The sequence below is a fragment of the Lissotriton vulgaris genome, chromosome 7 (assembly GCF_964263255.1).
Source record: "Lissotriton vulgaris chromosome 7, aLisVul1.2, whole genome shotgun sequence".
Classification (NCBI taxonomy): Eukaryota; Metazoa; Chordata; class Amphibia; order Caudata; family Salamandridae; genus Lissotriton; species Lissotriton vulgaris.
The window spans coordinates 433,508-456,811 of NC_141695.1; the positions used below are offsets into that span (position 1 = coordinate 433,508).

The window sequence follows — 23,304 nt, forward strand, 5'->3', positions numbered from 1 at the left end:
ATCTTCCTTTCTTGTTGTCAATAATCTTGGCAAAACCTGTACTATTAAACCTGGTAATGCTTTAGTCTTGTCCCCAAGGCCTACCCCTGGGACTCGTTTGCTTTCTTCGTCTTCTATTTCTGTCCATGCTATCTTTGACTCTCCCACCTCCCAATCCTTTTCCTTTAATTTCTCGTAAATGCCCGTGGGCAAAAGTACTTTCAACATTTTCATAATATCATCATACGTGTAATCTCCCATCAGTAACATGTCTTTAAGCTCTCTATGAAAACCTGCAGGGTCTTTATCATGGCACGGAACTAATTTCTTCATTTCTAACAGTTCTAACTTAGTTAGTGGTGTGTGAACATACACACGCTTCAAGCGTTGGTCCTCACCCATAACTGGGTGTACTTCTCGTAAGGGATTCTGACTTTCAATGCCACCACCGCATTGCATGTGGTACGTTTTTCTTTCTGGAGGCGGGGCGGGAACATATTCAGAGCTCAGGAAGGTGTAATACTTACGTCGTTGTTCTAGAATTATTTGTATTAATTTGGTACTAAAACCTCTCCATCTATCCATGAGTAGTGCTTCTAATGTTTCATGTAAGGGACCTGGATCAGAATGATGGTTTCTGAACTTGATGAGGAGGTGCTGAATCATGTATACACCTGCTATTTTCTGCTCTTCCGGGGAAAGGTTCAAGAATGTCTGTACTAATGTGTCATCATTATATATGTCTGTGTTTTCGGCCCATAACACGGCTGACCGGGCTAGTTCCTGTTCATCCATAGAATTGAGTACATGGTACCCCATTCGGTCTCGAAGCCTTTTATCAGTTTCCTGGAACTGATGTTCAGAAGAATTCGGATTTGTTAAAGCAGAGAAAAGAACTCTCTTGCTCTCCGGACGGATGCCTTTCCTAAGGTAGGCTCCCCTACCTACATATGCTATAGTATCTGTAGATTTTCCTGATGCTTCATGTTCATCTTCCTCCTCGGAGGAAGTTTTATCATTCTCTTCCTGGTGTGCAGTCAATACTGCCTTTCTAATTTTCTGGGACATACTGGCTATGCAAGCCCCCTTATCATGCTTTCCTTCGGCTATATTTTGACCCCACTTGTTTAATGCGTCTAACTCACTTTGATCTGTCCCAGGCCTGTCTCGTTCTCTTATTACACAATTTATGAAAAATCGTAATATCTGTGCTTGAATGTCAACTTTCTGTTTATGCATGGCAGCTTTGACACTGTCGGGGTCTTTCCCTGTCAGTATGAACTTATATAGTCTGTCGAGAGTTTCCTGCATTCCTACATAGCATAGCAAGTTATCGGTGGCAGATCTTAATCGTAGTGATGCTAATATCATTAAATCGTCTTTTCCGGGTACTGGATCATATCTGCAAACTGACATCTTATCTTTGAATGCGTCAAGCCGGGATGAGTAGGGAGACTGGAAAGGATTCTGTGTGTCCCTTAAATGCAATCTGTGTGTCGGTGGCGGGGTCTGAAGACCCGCAGTCGCACCTCCTGATGCGGATGCTTGAGCATTATCTCTCCGCGGAGTCTGGATCTGAGTCTGAATTTGTCGTTTAGTAGGATCAGGTAGGACTGGTTTCGGTAGGTCTGTTTTAAGTACGGGAAGTGGCGGAGCTGGCGGAACAGGGGAGGTCTGTCGTGGTACCGGCGGGACATTATCTGGGGGCGCAGTGCCACCCCCATCCCTGTCAGTAGGCAGGGCACGAACAGGCAGATTGGTATAAGCTGGTGCTACATCCTCTAGATATGAATTTAAGAATATGTCTTTAGTAGTTTTATGCATTACTTTAGTTGGAACTAATGGTGTCGGTAAGTTTTTCGGTATTTCTGATTCAGTTTCAGATGTGCCATCTGCTGCAAGATACATACCGTTTACAAGATTATTTCGGGCACGGTCTATTTGTTCTGTTTTTACTCGGATCCCTTCAGTAACTAATTCGTTTTCTTGGTCTTTGTCTGATTCTTTAAGTCTGTCTTCTCTACGGAGTGCTTTGTCAGCACGCTTACGTGATTCCTTACGCCAAAATTCTATGGCGTCCTTCTGAGATTGTCTAGCTTTCTTTTTCCATAATGCTTCTTCTACCCTCATAATGCACTCGGCATCCCACGTTCCGGTAACAGGCCATCTGTGTCTTTCGTCTAGGTGTTTGGTGTAATCGGCCCATAAATCTAGATATAATATGGCATCTATGCCATGCTTCTGGTACATAAAATTGCCTGGAGTGTCCCTAGGGGGGATAGGAATTTCTTCCTCCAGTAACCCTTTCCTAGTTCCTATCTGTTTTAACTTGTTGAAGAACGGCATCTTGCTTACTTATTACAGAATGCTAGATCCTTATTCCTTAATACTTTTGACAGCTATATTATACGAGAAACACAATAATACACGTTTAAACAGTCACATTCATACCACAACATTAATCACATAAAAACATTGAAGACATAGATGACTACCCCCTATACTGTATGTACTGCTCAACAGTACGGATACACTGGTGTAACAGTGCAGAAATTCGGAATACTTGATATACTGCTAAACAGTACAGATACACTGCCTAAAAACAGTGCAGACCGGACTTGCGTACCCAAACCCGTCTAGATACGACCCAGCAATGGTACTCACCGGGAAGCACGGAAACAGAAGGCCTCGGAAAACTCGACTGGACTCGACTCGGAAAACTTCGGAAAACTTCGGGAAAACTTCGGAAAACTTCGGAAAACTGGTGGGCCTCTTCACACCTCGGACCTTGCTTCTTTCGGCTGGGCTCTGGTCGGGATCCTCCGCACTCCTCACCGCCTCGTCTGGGCACTGATCGCAGTCTTCGTCACCTCCGTGGGTCAGAGGGAGATGCAGGAAATCCTGCCAGTACACGTGTGTTCCGTCTAACTGATGGCAGGGGGCAGAGTTTGCAACGCACCAACCGGCGCGTGAGGTGGGGGAGGGGTCCCTGTTCGGGCGCCAAAATGACGTAAATAATTAATTTACTCTCTTAATTTCTATGCAGGTAAGTACTTAATCAATAATAACTCAATCGGAATGAAAGAAAACAGAGTCCGTGGTGTTAGAGTTTCTAAGGGTTTTATTCCTCATAAAGGAATCAGGATATCATGTTCTGACCACCACAGGGGTGTCAGAAGGGATAGAGCGCTCCCGTTTATTAACAATACATAGCTTATATACTTGATTTATACCATAGGAGTCAATGTAAGAGGCGTAACAGCTGAGAGAAGACAAGATAACAGTATACACGTGGTACTAGTACGTGAGCAAGAGGCGTGAACTAGGCGTGAACTAGAGGTGTGTGCTAGAAACGTCACTGATAGGTGACGCAAGTGGGTGGCACCAAGGGGTGGTGCTAACAGAATGTTGCAATGTCAGCAGAAATCGGAAGCTTGGATGCGCGCGCAGCTGCATGACGTGTGATTGACGGGGTGCAGGGGACTTGACATTTAAACTGATGGAAAGAGACAGAAGTCTGGCATGTCAGATCAACTTGTACTTCTATCATATCTGATATCTGATGTTTAGGAACTATACTATCTGGGCGGAAAGGTCTCTAGGGCAGAAGCTATTCTATGCTAACTGTGGATGCGTGTATAAGCGCCTGAGTGTCTACATGTGAAGCGTGGGGCACGGGGCCTTCCATGGGAGTATGGCAACAGAGGCTATGAATTACTTGCATTAAGACAGGTCGGCCCTTTGGCTCTGCAGCTGAGGAGGATGTTTACAGGATCTAGTAGGCAGGAATGTATTCTCGGGGAGCGGAACAGATAACTCGAAGGTTATAGTCAGTCTTGGCAGAAAGCAGGCTTGAGCTGAGCGCGAGGGGCCGCGCTGAAAGTAGGACAGAGTTCACGAGTACAGAGGTAGCCTGGGCAGAGTCAGGAGCCACAAAAGAGGTTCAGATGGCAGGAATTCAGGGCCTACTCTTGCTAGAGCAGGAATACATGAAAAGTGTACTACAAAAAGACGGTGGCATAGCATACTTAGGAACGGACTATATAATCCATTCATGGTGGATCTGAAAGAGGACATGTTAACGGTGGACGCAAATGTATTTGCGTCTTCATAGCTGGCACAGGAGGGAAGTTACATGCACTCTAAGCTGGTACATGGAGTCGGTGGGGTACGCGCTAGGGAACACAACATGGCCAAAATTTAATTTTCCTCAATTCAACTGATGACCAAGAAGCGATGGCTGGAGACTCTATAGTGTGCTATAGCGACCCCATGACCAACACTCCATTGATGACCAAGCAGCGATAGGTGGAGACGCTATATTGTGTTATAGCCACCCCAAGACCGACAGTTGACTGATGACCAAGAAACTATGGCTGGAGAGGCTATAGTGTGTTATAGGAATCCAACGACTGACACTTGTATGATGACCAAGAACTGATGGCTGGAGACGCTATAATGTGCTAAAACGAGCCCACGAAAGACACTCAGCTGATGACCGAGTAGCGACCGCTGGAGACCCTATAGTGCGCTATAGCGACCCCATGACCACTCGACTGATGACCAAGAAGCTATGACTGGAAACTCTATAGTGTGTTATAGTGACCCCAGGACTGTTACTTGACTGATGACCATGAGGTGACAGTGGGAGACACTGTCATGTGTAATACTAACCCCACAAAAGACACTCAACTAATGACCAAGAAGCGTTGGCTAGAGACACTATTGTGTGTTATAGCGACCCCACGAAAGCAATAAAGACCAAGATGCGATGTCTGAAGACACTATGTATTATGGTGATGACCAATTTTGAACTGATGACCGATAATAATGGTTGGAGACACTATTGAGTGTTTTATTGACCCACATCTGACACTCAGCTGGCGATCAAAAAGTGATAACTGGAAACTACATAATGTGTTATAACCACTGCACGCCCAATAATTAGCCAATGAAAAAGAAGCGATGGCTGAAGACCCTATAGTGTGTTACAAAAAACCCCATGATCAACACTCAACTGATGACCAAGTAGTGATGGCTGGAAGTTCTATATGTTATAGTGGCTCCATGACCGACACTCAACTAATGAAAGAAGCAATAGCTGAAAACACTACAGTGGGATAGAGTGACCACACAACTGAAACTCGACTGATGACCAAGAAACAATAGCTGGAGTGGAGACACTGTTGTGTTTGATAATAACTCCACAAAATACACTCAACCGATGACCAAGAACCGATGGCTGGACACACTATTGTGTGTTGTAGAGACACCACGACCTACACTTGGCTGATGACAAAGACGCTATGGTTGGAGAGTGTGAGGGATTCCAATGCTAGGGCTCAAAGGGCGGCGTATAGGTGCCATTAGAAGTCCTGTAGTAAGTCCAGGGGTTTCATCTCTGCATTAAGGTAAAGAGGTGATAGCTGGTAAGCTGTGCGTGGCATAGTGACTCGACCCCTTACTATCACCAGAAGATACATCTGTATCCAGGAGCCTCATTACATGTCCACCCTCTTCCAGACACTGCCCTTCTCTAGCTGTAAGTGACCTGCCTCTTCACTAATGTTCTCCTCAGCCCTTTCTCTCCTGCACTGTCCATACTCTCTCTGTCTTTTAGCCTCATTCCTCACCTCCATTGCTGCTCTCCCGAACCCTGCCCATCCTTTCTACCAACACTGCCCTACTCTCCACAGCTCTGCCCCTTCTCTCTGTGTTCTTCTTCATGTGAGTCTCACAGCATCTTTCTTTCTCCAGTCAAAACCACTGCTCTTCCTCTCCCACCTCAGTCTATCTGTCTATTGCTTTCCCCTCTCCCCAATTCTTCCTCCCTCCTTACCCTCTCCCTCCATCCTCTCCTCTCTGTCCCTCCTTCCCCTTTCTTATCACCACATCTCTCTCTCTCCACAGTCACCATAACTGCCCTCTTCAGAACCAACTTCCGCATGGAGTTCCCCTTTGACCTGCAGGAGCTGCCGGCCTTCGCCGTCATTGGGTAAGTGCTGGAGGGTGTGGGCAGTTTTACATAGCGCAAGCTTTGTCCAAGGTTATAACTAAGATTCACAACAAATCACTGTCAAAATATCGACCTACAAAATATCGACCTACAGAAATATCGATGCATACATATCGAAGGCAAGAAAATCGACATCCTATCTACAACATGGTAAGTACATAAATATCGAGAGAAAAATATAGATGTTAAAAATATCGATGTTAAAAATATCGTGTTTTTTTCTGTAAAAATATAAATGTAAAATAAAGTAAATAACACTGCTGCACTTTGTTTTTTTGTAAATTCTATGAAACACCTAGGAAGCATTTTTTAAAATATCTTTTAAAAAAGCTAAATTTTACACAGGTACGCCCCGCACTTTATTATCTACAAATGTTAAAACCAGAATGTATCCCATTTGTGGTTGGATTCTTGAAATGCTCATTAAGGTATAGAAAATGCCTGGATATTTAAAGAAAACTGGCTGAAGCAGTTTTCATCAAATAATTTGTTTTTATCTTTTTTACTGTAATGTACTCCCTACAGCCTATTTATTGAACGTATATTGGAACTTATGTACTGGATGTCTGGGACTTTATACTTACCTCAATACGTATCATGTATTTTTAATGAGGGCCACAATGTATCTGTAACTTGTAACTTTTATAGTTTCCTATTATGTGACCCGAATAAAGTTTATTGATAACACTAGTAAATAAAATAAACATCATTAAAAATATCTAATAATGTTTAAAATTCATAAATAATACATATATATTATTAATACATGAATTAAACATATACATAAAATATATAATATATACATACTTAATTAGTTGTAATACTTATTTTAATAATTTATAAATCAATAAAAAATATTATAAATTACAAATACATTTACAAACGTAAAACAAAAACATCAATAAAAAGTAAAGAATTACGTTTAATAAATGAAAAAAATTAAATATACCTTTAATATGTTTTAAATTAATTATACACTACATTATCTAAATTTATACAAAAAAAATTAAATAACTAAATAAAAATACTATTCAAAATCCATAAGTAAAAAATACAGTAATAAAAATGTTGGATAGCATAGAACTTAAAATTACTATTCCCACTCCAGAGAGTGCAACAGTAGGGAAAGCGTTGGATAGCGTAGGGGTAAAAATTACTATTCCCACTCCAGAGAGTGCAACAGTAGGGAAAGCGTTGGATAGCGTAGGGGTAAAAATTACTATTCTCACTCCAGAGAGTGCAACAGTAGGGAAAGCGTTGGATAGCGTAGGGGTAAAAATTACTATTCCCACTCCAGAGAGTGCAACAGTAGGGAAAGGGTTGGATAGCGTAGGGGTAAAAATTACTATTCCCACTCCAGAGAGTGCAACAATAGGGAAAGCATTGGATAGCGTAGAAGTTAAATATAACATACTTATAAATAATTGTTGTAAATAAAATATTTAAAAATTTAAGTTTTTAAATAACTCTACATCATTTGAAAATATCCATTAATAATTACTAAAAATATATTTAAAATTGAATAATTAATTAACAATAAATTAACAATAAATACCAATATATATGAATTAATAAATATAAATTACCAAATAATAAATATTTAACACAAACATTTTTTTTAAACATATTGATAATTTAACATTGATTAACAATTACAAAATTAATTGCCAATTAAAACATTTAATTCCCAATTAAAAACCTTAATTACCAATTAAAAAAAATGAATTGCCAATTACAAAATGTAATTTCCAATTAAAAAACGTAGTTACCAATAACAAAAAATCAATTGCCAATTACAAAATGTAATTACCAATTACAAACCTTAATTACCAATTAAAAAAATTAATTAGCACTTAAAATAATTACTTACCAATTAATAATTAATTAGAAATAAAAAAATATCAATACTAATAAGAAATAAGTATTTACAAAGATACCTTCGTTCTGCTAGAACCCATCTTCTTGCTGTCCCGCTTACCAGAACCGCCAGCTGGGGAGACAGGCGTTTCATGGTAGCCACCCCCAGGCTGTGGAATTCCCTTCCTTTGTCCATCAAAACCAGCCCAACCCTCACTATCTTACGAAAACTCCTGAAAACGTGGTTATTTGATCAATGATTTTAAGGTAGTTTCATCTCAGGAGTCCGATCTGCGCCGAGACACCCTCGGGTATTTGCGCGCAATAAAAATTTCAGAAACATAAACATAAACATAAACTTAATTACAATTAAATTACTTCCCACTCAATTCCCCTACCAACCCACAACCTGCTACAGAACTTAAAAGCAAAAATGTATTAAAATTAAATTACAATTACTAAAAATTAATAATTAATTTACTATAATTAAATTACTTCCCACCCTATTCCCCTATAAACCCACAACCCGCTCCAGTACTAAAACATAAAATTAAAAATAACATTTTTAATATACAAAAAATAGTGCACATATAATTTAAAACAAATAAAATACTTTAAAAAACATATAACACATACATATAAAATGCATAATAAAATACATAACAACAAACAAATATTGATATTAGTAACATTGAAATTAGTAACATCAATATAATTGATATTGTATTACTAACTGCGATATTAGTTACATCGATATAAAAAAAATCGATATTACTTACCTTAGGGTCGATATTCTGTCCAACGATATTCTTGACTTCGATATTCTTCACCTTCGATATTTTAAACTCAATATTAATGTAAATCGATAATTAGGAATCAATATTTTGACTGTGCACCATTCACAACAGACATAGAGTACGCTGCATGGCTATTTTCCTCCCAAGGAGATTTTCCTGGAATAAAATGAAGATAAGACAACGCTCCTGAGGATACATGTAATGGGGTATGTAGCTGTGGCCACCAGAGACCCCAGAGCCTGCCGTAAAACTTATGCTCGGCTCATTGGGCCTCATAGTTTCACTTCTAACTTCCTAGAGGCTTTTGACCTCTCAGTTGCTTGCCTCTCTCTTATTGAGAAATCTCTGCAATCATAGACCTTATAATGAGGTTTTAGAGTAGTACAGGAGCTGAACAGAGAGGGACACAGCAGGTTTCACGCCATGGTGCATGCCTATTACAGGCACAGACTAGTACACTCATCATCACTCCTCATCCCTCTGCTCATCATCACTCCTCATCCTTCTGCTCATCATCACTCCTCACCCTTCTGCTCATCATAACTCCTCACCCTTCCGCTCATGATCACTCCTCACCCTTCCGCTCATGATCTCTCCTCAACCTTCTGCTCATCATAACTCCTTATCCTTCCACTCATCGTCACTCCTCATCCTTCTGCTCATCATCACTCCTCATCCTTCCACTCATCGTCACTCCTCATCCCTCTGCTCATCAACACTCCTCATCCTTCTGCTCATCATCACTTCTCATCCTTCTGCTCATCATTCCTCATCCACCCCTGCACCCCACCGACGGAAGACGACCCGACAGTCCTACGACGCCGCAACACTCATCGCACTCAACACCGGCCGAATCCCAGGATGCTACCGAGCTACTCCGAAGCACACCCACGGACCCTTCAGCTGCCACGCCTGCAAGTTCACTGCATCCGGATCTGCCCGGCACCAGCACCTGCACCTGCCATGCCGAACACCAGCAACACCCACCTCAAGTGCATCCTGCTCAACACCCGCTCCGTCCACAGACACGCCATCGAACTCTGGAACATCCTTGACACCACAGCCCCTGACGTTGCCTTCATCACGGAGACCTGGATGAACGCCTCCTCAGCGCCCGACATCGCCATCGCCATCCCGGAAGGATACAAGATCACCCGGAAGGACCGCAACGCCAACCAGGTGGAAGGAGGCATCGCCATCATCCACAAAAACACCATCCGCATCACGACCAGCACCGACAACACCCCACCCTCCGCCGAACACCTGCACTTCCAGATCCACACCGACCCAAAGACCACCCTCAGAGGCACCCTGATCTACCGACCTCCGGGACCACGCACTCAATTCAGCGAGGACATCGCCGACTTCGTCAGCCCGCACGCCCTCCCCTCCGCTGACTACATCCTCCTGGGGGACTTCAACTTCCACCTGGAGAACAACAACGACTGCAACACCAGCACCCTGCTCGACGACCTCGCCAACCTCGGACTCAAGCAGCTGGTGTCCACCCCCACCCACCTCGCCGGACACACACTCAACGCCATCTTCTCATCCAGCAAAGACATCGCCTTCAGCCACGCCACAGAACTCCACTGGACAGATCACAGATGCATCCACTTCACCTTCAGAAGAACGACGACCCACCACCACCAGTAACGGGTCGCCCGAAGAAGCTGGAACAAGATCACAGCCGACCAGCTCGCCGCCTCCCTGAGCCAGAACCCTCCGGCCAGCTCAGCGAACCCCAGCCAGGCCGCCGACAACCTCACGAAGTGGATCAGCAACTGCGCAGACGAACTCGCCCCACTGAGGACCCCGCCCAGCAGACCCGGCAGTAAGAGAGCCCCATGGTTCACCGACGAACTCAAGAGCTCCAAGAAGAACTGCCGAGCCCTCGAGAAAGCCTGGAGAAGGGAACCCACACCGGACAACAGGACCACACTCAAGCTCGCCACCCGGAAACACCACCAACTGATCCGCATCGCCAAGAAAACGGCTTTCAAGAACAGACTGGACAACAACGCACACAACTGCAAGGAACTCTTCAACATCGTGAGAGAGCTCTCCAACCCCAACGCCGGAAACAACGACATCACCCCTTCGCAAGACCTCTGCAACTCCCTCGCCTCCTACTTCCACAACAAGATCGCGGACATACACTACAGCTTCAGCACTCAACCGACGCACGCCACGACCGCAGCATCGCCACCCACCACCACCCTCCGAGCCTGGACCCCGGTCAACACCGAAGACACCGTCCACACGATGAACTCCGTCCACTCCGGATCTCCAACCGACCCCTGCCCTCACCACGTCTTCAACAAGGCCGACGCTGTCATCGCACCCCACCTGCGGGACATCATCAACACCTCATTCGACACCGCCACCTTCCCCGAGAGCTGGAAGCACGCCGAACTCAGCGCTCTACTGAAGAAACCTACAGCAGACCCCACCGAACTCAAGAATTACCGCCCCATCTCGCTACTCCCGTTTCCAGCCAAAGTCATCGAGAAGACCGTCAACAAACAGCTGGCCACCTTCCTCGAGACGAATGGATCCCTCGACCCATCGCAGTCCGGATTCCGTACCAACCACAGCACCGAGACCGCCCTCATCGCCGCCACTGACGACATCCGAGCCCTGATGGACAACGGGGAAACAGCGGCCCTCATCCTCCTAGACCTCTCCGCGGCTTTCGACACGGTCTGCCACCGCACCCTAGTGCAGCGCCTCAGCAACGTCGGAGTCCAGGAGAAGGCGCTGGAATGGATCGTCTCCTTTCTCGACGGAAGAACACAAAGAGTCTGCCTACCACCGTACAAGTCAGAGGCCACCAAAGTCATCTGCGGCGTCCCTCAAGGATCCTCACTGAGCCCGACTCTCTTCAACATCTACATGAGCCCCCTCGCGGCCATCGCACGCCAACACAACCTCAACATAATCTCCTACGCCGACGACACCCAGCTGATCCTCTCCCTGACCAACGACCCCGCCGCCGCCAGAGCCAACCTGCACGAAGGGATGAGAGAGGTAGCCGAGTGGATGACGACGAGCCGCCTGAAGCTGAACACAGATAAGACGGAGGTCCTCATCCTGGGCTCCTCGCCCTCCGCCTGGGACGACTCCTGGTGGCCCCCCGCCCTGGGCACCGCACCCAAACCGACTGACCACGCACGCAACCTGGGTTTCATCTTGGACTCCTCCCTCTCCATGACCGGGCAAGTCAACACCGTCTCCTCGTCGTGCTTCAACATCCTGCGCATGCTTCGGAAGCTCTTCTGGTGGATCCCCACAGAGACCAGGAAGACCGTCACCCAGGCCCTTGTCACCAGCCGACTAGACTACGGCAACACACTCTACGCCGGAACCACCGCCAAGATCCAGAAGAGACTCCAGCGCATCCAGAACGCCTCAGCCAGACTCATCCTCGATATCCCACGACACAGCCACATCTCCGGACACCTAAGAGACCTGCACTGGCTCCCGGTCAACAAGAGAATCACCTTCCGCCTCCTTACCCACGCACACAAAGCTCTCCACGACCAAGGCCCGAGCTACCTCAACAACTGAATCAACTTCTACGCTCCCAAACGCCACCTCCGATCCGCCAGCCACGCCCTCGCCGCCGTCCCACGCATCCGCAGAGCCACTACAAGAGGAAGGTCCTTCTCCTACCTGGCCGCCAAGACCTGGAACTCCCTCCCGGCCGACCTGCGCCTGACCCAAGACCACCTCTCCTTCAGGAAGAAGCTCAAGACCTGGCTGTTCGAGCAGTAGCGGCACCCCTCCCCCCCCCCAAGCGCCTCGAGACCCTACGGGTAGGTAGTGCGCTCAATAAATGTCTTTGATTGATTGATTGATCCTTCTGCTCATCATCACTCCTCCTCCTTCCACTCATCATCACTCCTCATCCTTCCACTCATCATCACTCCTCATCCTTCCGCTCATCATCACTCCTCATCCTTCGGATCATCATCACTCCTCATCCTTCGGCTCATCATCACTCCTCATCCTTCTGCTCATCGTCACTCCTCATCCTTCTGCTCATCATCTCTCCTCATCCTTCCACTCATCGTCACTCCTCATCCTTCCACTCATTGTCACTCCTCATCCTGCCACTCATCGTCACTCCTCATTCTTCTGCTCATCAACACTCTACATCCTTCCGCTCATCACTCTTCATCCTTCTGCTCATCGTCACTACTCATTCTTCTGCTCATCATCACTCCTCATCATTACACTCATCGTCACTCCTCATCCTTCTTCTAATCGTCACTCCTCATCCTTCTGCTCATCGTCACTCCTCATCCTTCCACTCATCGTCACTTCTCATCCTTCTGCTCGTCATCACTCCTCATCCCTCTGCTCATCAAAACTCTTTATCCCTCTGCTCATCATCACTCCTCATCCTTCTGCTCATCAACACTCCTCACCCTTCTGCTCATCATAACTCCTTATCCTTCCACTCATCGTCACTCCTCATCCCTCTGCTCATCAACACTCCTCATCCTTCTGCTCATCATCACTCCACATCCTTCCACTCATCGTCACTCCTCATCCTTCTGCTCATCATCACTCCTCATCCTTCCGCTCATCATCACTCCTCATCCTTCCGGTCATCATCACTCCTCATCCTTCCGCTCATCGTCACTCCTCATCCTTCTGCTCATCGTCACTCCTCATCCTTCTGCTCATCGTCACTCCTCATCCTTCTGCTCATCATCTCTCCTCATCCTTCCACTCATCGTCTTTCCTCATCCTTCCACTCATCGTCACTCCTCATCATTCCATTCATCGTCACTCCTCATCGTCACTCCTCATCCTTCCGCTCATCATCACTCCTCATCCTTCCGCTCATCATCATTCCTCATCCTTCGGCTCATCATCACTCCTCATCCTCCGGCTCATCGTCACTCCTCATCCTTCTGCTCATCGTCACTCCTCACTTTCTGCTCATCATCTCTCCTCATCCTTCCACTCATCGTCACTCCTCATCTTCCACTCATCGTCACTCCTCATCCTTCCACTCATTATCACTCCTCATCCTTCCACTCATCATCACTCCTCATCCTACAGCTCATCGTCACTCCACATCCTTTCACTCATCGCCACTCCTCATCCTTCTGCTCATCACCACTCCTCATCAGGGCACGAGTCGGGGGTACATGCGGGTGGACCGCGTCCACCCATTATTTTCACAGGGTGGACGTCGTCCACCCTGCTAAGAAGTTGGGCCCCACTGAAAAATATGCTGAATTCGTCCCGGTGTAATTTCCAAACACTGGGACACATTCAGGAGTGCTTCACGGTGTCTTCTTTCGATCCACAACAACCTGCAGGCAGGGATGGCGCTTTCTTAATTAAGACGTCTTCTGGACCCATAACAAAGACCAAATTTGAGGGGTCATCAGGCCTCCTTTTGTTCGAGTCTCTTGGCTGGGAGCAGTCTGGAGCCTCACACCTGATGCAAATGAAGCAGAGGAGAAACAAAGGCTCACACCTTGTTAGCACTTCACACATACTTACGAGAGGCAGCTTTTCACTTTGTTGCATGCACTGTAAGAATGTCAGATGTGTTGGTCTTTCCCGGTATTTACACAAAAAATGTAATTTATATAGTGCTTACTAGCCCTGAGGAGGCTTTAAAACACTTTAAGTACCACTATTTTTTCTTTTAAAGCACTATTGATAGAGGAAGTTTACGCTGACAAAAGGCAACGGTGTTTTATGTGTACTTTACAAAAGTCTGATTCTTCTGCCTAAATGAGGGGGTTTTTCCCTATATACTCGAAATGTGCTCCCATGTACTCATGATAGACACGTTAAACATATATGTGAGGGCTCAGGATCTGGTGTCACTTCTTGTGATGCCACTTCATGTGATGTCATGTGCTGTGATGTCACGCGCAGTGATGTCAGGTCAGGTGCCACAATGTCACACACTGTGATTTCACAGGCTGTGATGTCACTTGCATTCTGATTAACTAGGAAAGTCCCCCACTTCATTTTTTAGGACTTGTGCCCTGCTCCTCCTCCTTCCACTCATCATAACTACTCATCCTTACTGTTAGATCTGGGGGTCTCTAGTTGGCAATGGTTATCACCTTTGTCCAAATAGGGACCCTTACTTCTAAGTCAGGATAAGGGGATTACACTCCTTAATAACCCCTGCTCACCCCCTTGGTAGCTTAGCACGAGCAGACAGGCTTATCTCAGAGGCAGTGTGTTAAGCATTTGTGAATATACACAGTAATACAGTGTTAACACTACAGATGGACACAACACAGGTTTTATAGAAATAAGTATTCTTTATATAGGCTTAAACACAAGACCACAAACGACAAAAATCCACAATACTACACTTAAGATTGCTTAAAAGATGATTAAAGTCTCTTAGTTCGAGGTAATGATAAATGCGGCAAAGTTCTCAACAAAGTACCTGAATGCGTCAAGCAAAGTAAACAAAAGGCTCGCAAAAGGGGAGACGTGTTGGTTCCGAGATCCGGGGGAGATGATGCGTCGTGCCTCAATGCTTGCGCAGAGTAGGAGATGCGTCATGCTTCTTGCAGGTGCAGAGGTGATGCGTGGATTCTCGTTCTGCGGGCCCGTTGCGGTGCGCAAGATGGCGCCTTGATGCGATGCGATGATCCAGTTGCGTTATGAGAAGATGGCGCCCTTGATGCGGTGATGCGATGACGATGCGATGACGCCCTGGCAACCTTGCGACAACTCTGTACTTTGGAGCCGCGACAGGCCCTGCGACGCGCTTCTCCAGTGATGCGATGACGGCTCTCTCGATGCGTTGCGCTTCTCCGGCTATGCGACAGCAGACAGCTTCGATGGACACACGCTTCCAGGGAGATGCAACGAAAGCACGCTTCTACGGCGTTGCGACGATTTCAGCAGCAGCGGCGACACGCTTCTTCTCGATGCGTCGCGCTTCCAGCTCCCAGCGGCACACAAGTGACTGGAGTCAGAATTCCCAGCAAGGAAATTCAGGAGGGAGCTGGATGTGAAGTCTTTTGGCCCTGAGACTTCAGCAGGAGGAAAGCACAGTTCAAGCCCTTGGAGAATATTCTGTAGATAAATGAAAGTCCTTAAAAATTCCTTCTCCTTTCCCTTGGCAATGAAGCAACCACAGCAGGCCAACCCAGCAAACAACACACTGGCAGAGGGGCAGTCCAAACTCCTGCAGCTTCCTTGGTTCTTCTCCTTGGCAGAAAGGTTTCTTGTTCCAGAAGTGATCTAAAGTCTGTGGGACTGGGTCCCAATATTTATACCCCAAAATCCTTTGTTCTCTGAAGGCAGGGAGGCCTCTGCCTAGTTTAAACTAGTCCCTGAGCACTGTGCTTACATGACTCTTCTCTTCCTTTCACTGTGCAGGGCAAAAACATCAGACGCCCCACAGGAGGTGGAGCCAGCACAGGGCAGGGAAGATACAGCTCTGGAGCACTCTGTTGACATGATTCCCCTTCTCCTTTCACTGTGCAGGGTAGAGACATCAGACAAGCCACAGGGGGTGGAGCCAGCATTGTGGAGGGAAGGCCTAGCCCTAATCAGGTCCCAGGTGCACACCTCCCTCCCATCTAGGTGCTGATCTCCCTATTCACCACTGGGCTGTCCCAGACTGTCTCCTGGAATTTCCCCAGCCCTGTCACACACAAACCCAGACAAGGAATACAAAAGTCAGCAGAGGCGGGCTCATATGGTTAGGGAAGCAAATACCTACTTTAAAAAGTGGTATTTGTAAACACAGAATATTAGAATAAACTTTACTAAAAGATGTATTTTATTATTCTGAGTTCAGGCATACTTAATTCGATTTTCTACCATGTTCCCTGAGTCAGTTAGGATTGTAGGAATGTAACAATCTTATCTGTCCATTCTGGCCTATGAGAACAGTTAGCCTTCAATAGTGAAAAACGAAAATGGCTGTAATTCACTATTAGGACATGCTACACTCATCAGAGCATGTCCTACCTTATACTTACAACACACCCTGCCCTTGGGCCTACCATAGGGGTGTCTAATATGAAGCAAAGGGAAGGTTTAGGGATTGGCAAGGGGGTGCCCTTGCCCAAGTCGACATGGTAGTCACAGACTACCCATAGGCCTTGCAGTGGCAGGCCTAAGACACACTTTACAAGGCTGCTTCTGTGGGTGGCAAAACCAGTGCTGCAAGCCCACCAGCAGCATTTGCTCTACAAGCCCTGGGCACACATGGTGCACGGTACTAGGGGCTGACAGTAGTCAAATAAGCCAATCATGGAATCCAATCAGTATATCAATTTAACATAGGGAGCACTTGCACTGTGGCACTGATTAGCAGTGACACAGTGCCCAAAGCAGTATACCAGCAAAAACATATCAAAACAGAGGAGGCAATCCGTCAAAAATTGAAGGGAGACTCACGCCAATGATGTCAGGTCTGACACTTACGCTCATTATCACTCCTCATCCTTCCGCTCATCATCACTCCTCATCCTTCCGCTCATCATCTCTCCTCATCCTTACGCTTATCATCACTCTTCATTCTCCTGCTCATCATCACTCCTCATCCTTACGTTACTCATCACTCCTCATCCTTCTGCTCCTCATCACTCCTCATCCTTACGCTCATCGTCACTCCTCATCCTTCCACTCATCGTCACTCCTCATCCTCCCGCTTATCGTTTCTCCTCTTCCTTACGCTTATCATCACTCCTCATTCTCCTGCTCATCATCACTCCTCATCCTTCTGTTCCTCATCAATCCTCATACTTGCACTCATCATCTATCCTCATTCTTCTGCTCCTCATCTCTCCTCATCCTTATGCTCATCGTCACTCCTCATCCTTCCACTCATCATCATTACTCATCCTTCTGCTCCTCATCCTTCTGCTCACCAACACTCCTCATCCTTCCACTCATCATCATTACTCATCCTTCTGCTCATCGTCACTCCTCATCCTTCCGCTCATAATCATTACTCATCCTTCTGCTCCTCATCCTTCTGCTCACCAACACTCCTCATCCTTCCACTCATTATCATTACTCATCCTTCTGCTCATCGTCACTCCTCATCCTTCCGCTCATGATCTCTCCTCAACCTTCCACTCATCATCACTCCTCATCCTTCTGTTCATCATCACTCCTCAACCTTCCGCTCATCATCTCTCCTCATCCTTTCGCTCATCCTCACTCTTCATCCTTCTGCTCATCATCACTTCTCATCCTTACGCTCATCACCACTCCTCATCCTTCTGCTCATGATCTCTCCTCAACCTTCCACTCATCATCTCTCCTCATCCTTCTGCTCCTCATCTCTCCTCATCCTTATGCTCATTGCCACTCCTCATCCTTCTGCTCCTCATCACTCCTCATCCTTCTGCTCATCATCACTCCTCATCCTTCTGCTCATCATATCTCCTTACACTTCTGCTCATCATCACTTCTCATCCTTCCGCTCATCACCACTCCTCAACCTTCCACTCATCATCTCTCCTCAACCTTCCACTCATCATCTCTCCTCATCCTTCCACTCATCATCTCTCTTCATCCTTCCGCTCATTATCACTCCTCCACTCTCTGCTCGTCATCACTCCTCATCCCTCTGCTCATCATCACTCCTCATCCTTCTGCTCCTCATCACTCCTCCTCCTTCTGCTCATCATCACTCCTCATCCTTCTGCTCATGATCACTCCTCACCCTTCGGCTCATCATTTCTCCTCATCCTTCTGTTCATCATCACTCCTTATCCTTCTGCTCATCATCACTCCTCATCCTTCTGTTCGTCATCACTCCTCACCCTTCAGCTCATCATCACTCCTCACCCTTTGGCTCATCATTTCTCCTCATCCTTCTGTTCATCATCACTCCTTATCCTTCTGCTCATCATCACGCCTCATCCTTCTGTTCATCATCACTCCTCACCTTTCAGCTCATCATCACTCCTCATCCTTCTGTTCATCATCACTCCTCATCCTTCCGCTCATCATCACTCCTCATCCTTCTGTTCATCATCACTCCTTATCCTTCCACTCATCATCACTCCTCATCCTTGTGTCCATCATCACTCCTTATCCTTAAGCTCATCATCACTCCTCATCCCTCTGCTCATCATCACTCCTCATCCTTCTGCTCCTCATCTCTCCTCATCCTTATGCTCATCGTCACTCCTCATCCTTCCACTCATCATCATTACTCATCCTTCTGCTCCTCATCCTTACTCTCATCATCACTCCTCATCCTTCCACTCATCATCATTACTCATCCTTCTGCTCATCGTCACTCCTCATCCTTCCGCTCATGATCTCTCCTCAACCTTCCACTCATCATCACTCCTCATCCTTCTGTTCATCATCACTCCTCACCCTTCTGCTCATCATCACTCCTCACCCTTCCGCTCATCATCTCTCCTCATCCTTCCGCTCATCATCACTCCTCACCCTTCTGCTCATGATCTCTCCTCAACCTTCTGCTCATCATCTCTCCTCATCCTTTTGCTCCTCATCACTCCTTATCCTTCTGCTCATCTTCTCTCCTCATCCTTTTGCTCATCATCACTTCTCATCCTTACGCTCATCACCACTCCTCATCCTTCTGCTCATGATCTCTCCTCAACCTTCAACTCATCCTCTCTCCTCATCCTTCTGCTCCTCATCTCTTCTCATCCTTACGCTCATCGCCACTCCTCATCCTTCTGCTCCTCATCACTCCTCACCATTCCGCTCATCATCACTCCTCACCCTTCCGCTCCTCATCACTCCTCACCCTTCCGCTCATCATCACTCCTCACCCTTCTGCTCATGATCTCTCCTCAACCTTCTGCTCATCATCTCTCCTCATCCTTTTGCTCCTCATCACTCCTTATCCTTCTGCTCATCTTCTCTCCTCATCCTTTTGCTCATCATCTCTCCTCATCCTTCTGCTCCTCATCACTCCTCATCCTTATGCTCCTCATCACTCCTTATCCTTCTGCTCATCATCACTCCTCATCCTTCTGCTCCTCATCACTCCTCACCCTTCCGCTCATCATCACTCCTCACCCTTCCGCTCATCATCTCTCCTCATCCTTTGGCTCATCATCTCTCCTCATCCTTCTGCTCCTCATCACTCCTTATCCTTCTGCTCATCATCTCTCCTCATCCTTTGGCTCATCATCTCTCCTCATCCTTCTGCTCCTCATCACTCCTTATCCTTCTGCTCATCATCTCTCCTCATACTTTGGCTCATCATCTCTCCTCATCCTTCTGCTCCTCATCCTTCTGCTCCTCATCACTCCTTATCCTTCTGCTCAACATCACTCCTCATCCTTCTGCTCCTCATCACTCCTTATCCTTCTGCTCATCATCACTCCTCATCCTTCCGCTCATGATCTCTCCTCAACCTTCCACTCATCATCACTCGTCATCCTTCTGTTCATCATCATTCCTCACCCTTCTGCTCATCATCACTCCTCACCCTTCCGCTCATCATCTCTCCTCATCCTTCCGCTCATCATCACTCCTCATCCTTCTGCTCATCATCACTTCTCATCCTTACGCTCATCACCACTCCTCATCCTTCTGCTCATGATCTCTCCTCAACCTTCAACTCATCCTCTCTCCTCATCCTTCTGCTCCTCATCTCTTCTCATCCTTACGCTCATCGCCACTCCTCATCCTTCTGCTCCTCATCACTCCTCACCATTCCGCTCATCATCACTCCTCACCCTTCCGCTCCTCATCACTCCTCACCCTTCCGCTCATCATCACTCCTCACCCTTCCGCTCATGATCTCTCCTCAACCTTCTGCTCATCATCTCTCCTCATCCTTTTGCTCCTCATCACTCCTTATCCTTCTGCTCATCTTCTCTCCTCATCCTCTGGCTCATCATCTCTCCTCATCCTTCTGCTCCTCATCACTCCTTATCCTTCTGCTCATCATCTCTCCTCATCCTTTGGCCCATCATCTCTCCTCATCCTTCTGCTCCTCATCACTCCTCATCCTTCTGCTCCTCATCACTCCTTATCCTTCTGCTCAACATCACTCCTCATCCTTCTGCTCCTCATCACTCCTTATCCTTCTGCTCATCATCACTCCTCATCCTTTGACTCATCATCTCTCCTCATCCTTCTGCTCCTCATCTCTCCTCATCCTTATGCTCATTGCCACTCCTCATCCTTCTGCTCCTCATCACTCCTCATCCTTCTGCTCCTCATCACTCCTTATCCTTCTGCTCAACATCACTCCTCATCCTTCTGCTCCTCATCACTCCTTATCCTTCTGCTCATCATCACTCCTCATCCTTTGACTCATCATCTCTCCTCATCCTTCTGCTCCTCATCTCTCCTCATCCTTATGCTCATTGCCACTCCTCATCCTTCTGCTCCTCATCTCTCCTCATCCTTCTGCTCATCATCACTCCTCATCCTTATGCTCATCATATCTCCTTATACTTCTGCTCATCATCACTTCTCATCCTTCCGCTCATCACCACTCCTCAACCTTCCACTCATCATCTCTCCTCAACCTTCCACTCATCATCTCTCCTCATCCTTCCACTCATCATCTCTCTTCATCCTTCCGCTCATTATCACTCCTCCACTCTCTGCTCGTCATCACTCCTCATCCCTCTGCTCATCATCACTCCTCATCCTTCTGCTCCTCATCACTCCTCCTCCTTCTGCTCATCATCACTCCTCATCCTTCTGCTCATGATCACTCCTCACCCTTCGGCTCATCATGTCTCCTCATCCTTCTGTTCATCATCACTCCTTATCCTTCTGCTCATCATCACTCCTCATCCTTCTGTTCGTCATCACTCCTCACCCTTCAGCTCATCATCACTCCTCACCCTTCGGCTCATCATTTCTCCTCATCCTTCTGTTCATCATCACTCCTTATCCTTCTGCTCATCATCACGCCTCATCCTTCTGTTCATCATCACTCCTCACCTTTCAGCTCATCATCACTCCTCATCCTTCTGTTCATCATCACTCCTCATCCTTCCGCTCATCATCACTCCTCATCCTTCTGTTCATCATCACTCCTTATCCTTCCACTCATCATCACTCCTCATCCTTCTGTCCATCATCACTCCTTATCCTTAAGCTCATCATCACTCCTCATCCCTCTGCTCATCATCACTCCTCATCCTTCTGCTCCTCATCTCTCCTCATCCTTATGCTCATCGTCACTCCTCATCCTTCCACTCATCATCATTACTCATCCTTCTGCTCCTCATCCTTACTCTCATCATCACTCCTCATCCTTCCACTCATCATCATTACTCATCCTTCTGCTCATCGTCACTCCTCATCCTTCCGCTCATGATCTCTCCTCAACCTTCCACTCATCATCACTCCTCATCCTTCTGTTCATCATCACTCCTCACCCTTCTGCTCATCATCACTCCTCACCCTTCCGCTCATCATCTCTCCTCATCCTTCCGCTCATCATCACTCCTCATCCTTCTGCTCATCATCACTTCTCATCCTTACGCTCATCACCACTCCTCATCCTTCTGCTCATGATCTCTCCTCAACCTTCAACTCATCCTCTCTCCTCATCCTTCTGCTCCTCATCTCTTCTCATCCTTACGCTCATCGCCACTCCTCATCCTTCTGCTCCTCATCACTCCTCACCATTCCGCTCATCATCACTCCTCACCCTTCCGCTCCTCATCACTCCTCACCCTTCCGCTCATGATCTCTCCTCAACCTTCTGCTCATCATCTCTCCTCATCCTTTTGCTCCTCATCACTCCTTATCCTTCTGCTCATCTTCTCTCCTCATCCTTTTGCTCATCATCTCTCCTCATCCTTCTGCTCCTCATCACTCCTCATCCTTATGCTCCTCATCACTCCTTATCCTTCTGCTCATCATCACTCCTCATCCTTCTGCTCCTCATCACTCCTCACCCTTCCGCTCATCATCACTCCTCATCCTTTGGCTCATCATCTCTCCTCATCCTTCTGCTCATCATCACTCCTTATCCTTCTGCTCATCATCTCTCCTCATCCTTTGGCTCATCATCTCTCCTCATCCTTCTGCTCCTCATCACTCCTTATCCTTCTGCTCATCATCTCTCCTCATCCTTTGGCTCATCATCTCTCCTCATCCTTCTGCTCCTCATCCTTCTGCTCCTCATCACTCCTTATCCTTCTGCTCAACATCACTCCTCATCCTTCTGCTCCTCATCACTCCTTATCCTTCTGCTCATCATCACTCCTCATCCTTCCGCTCATGATCTCTCCTCAACCTTCCACTCATCATCACTCGTCATCCTTCTGTTCATCATCATTCCTCACCCTTCTGCTCATCATCACTCCTCACCCTTCCGCTCATCATCTCTCCTCATCCTTCCGCTCATCATCACTCCTCATCCTTCTGCTCATCATCACTTCTCATCCTTACGCTCATCACCACTCCTCATCCTTCTGCTCATGATCTCTCCTCAACCTTCAACTCATCCTCTCTCCTCATCCTTCTGCTCCTCATCTCTTCTCATCCTTACGCTCATCACCACTCCTCATCCTTCTGCTCCTCATCACTCCTCACCATTCCGCTCATCATCACTCCTCACCCTTCCGCTCCTCATTACTCCTCACCCTTCCGCTCATCATCACTCCTCACCCTTCCGCTGATGATCTCTCCTCAACCTTCTGCTCATCATCTCTCCTCATCCTTTTG

The 23,304-nt window shown here is 46.8% G+C and overlaps 1 protein-coding gene across 1 annotated transcript in view; it reads left to right on the forward strand.

Annotated features, from left to right (window-relative positions):
* CLCN1 (chloride voltage-gated channel 1) overlaps positions 1–23,304 on the forward strand; it is a gene marked incomplete at its 5' end in the record, with an annotated part of 596,613 nt that overhangs the window by 431,453 nt on the left and 141,856 nt on the right. Inside the window, one exon of the mRNA XM_086928421.1 lies at positions 5,890–5,974. Within this exon, the coding sequence (XP_086784547.1) occupies positions 5,890–5,974 (85 nt within the window). The remainder of the gene's footprint in view (positions 1–5,889; positions 5,975–23,304) is intronic.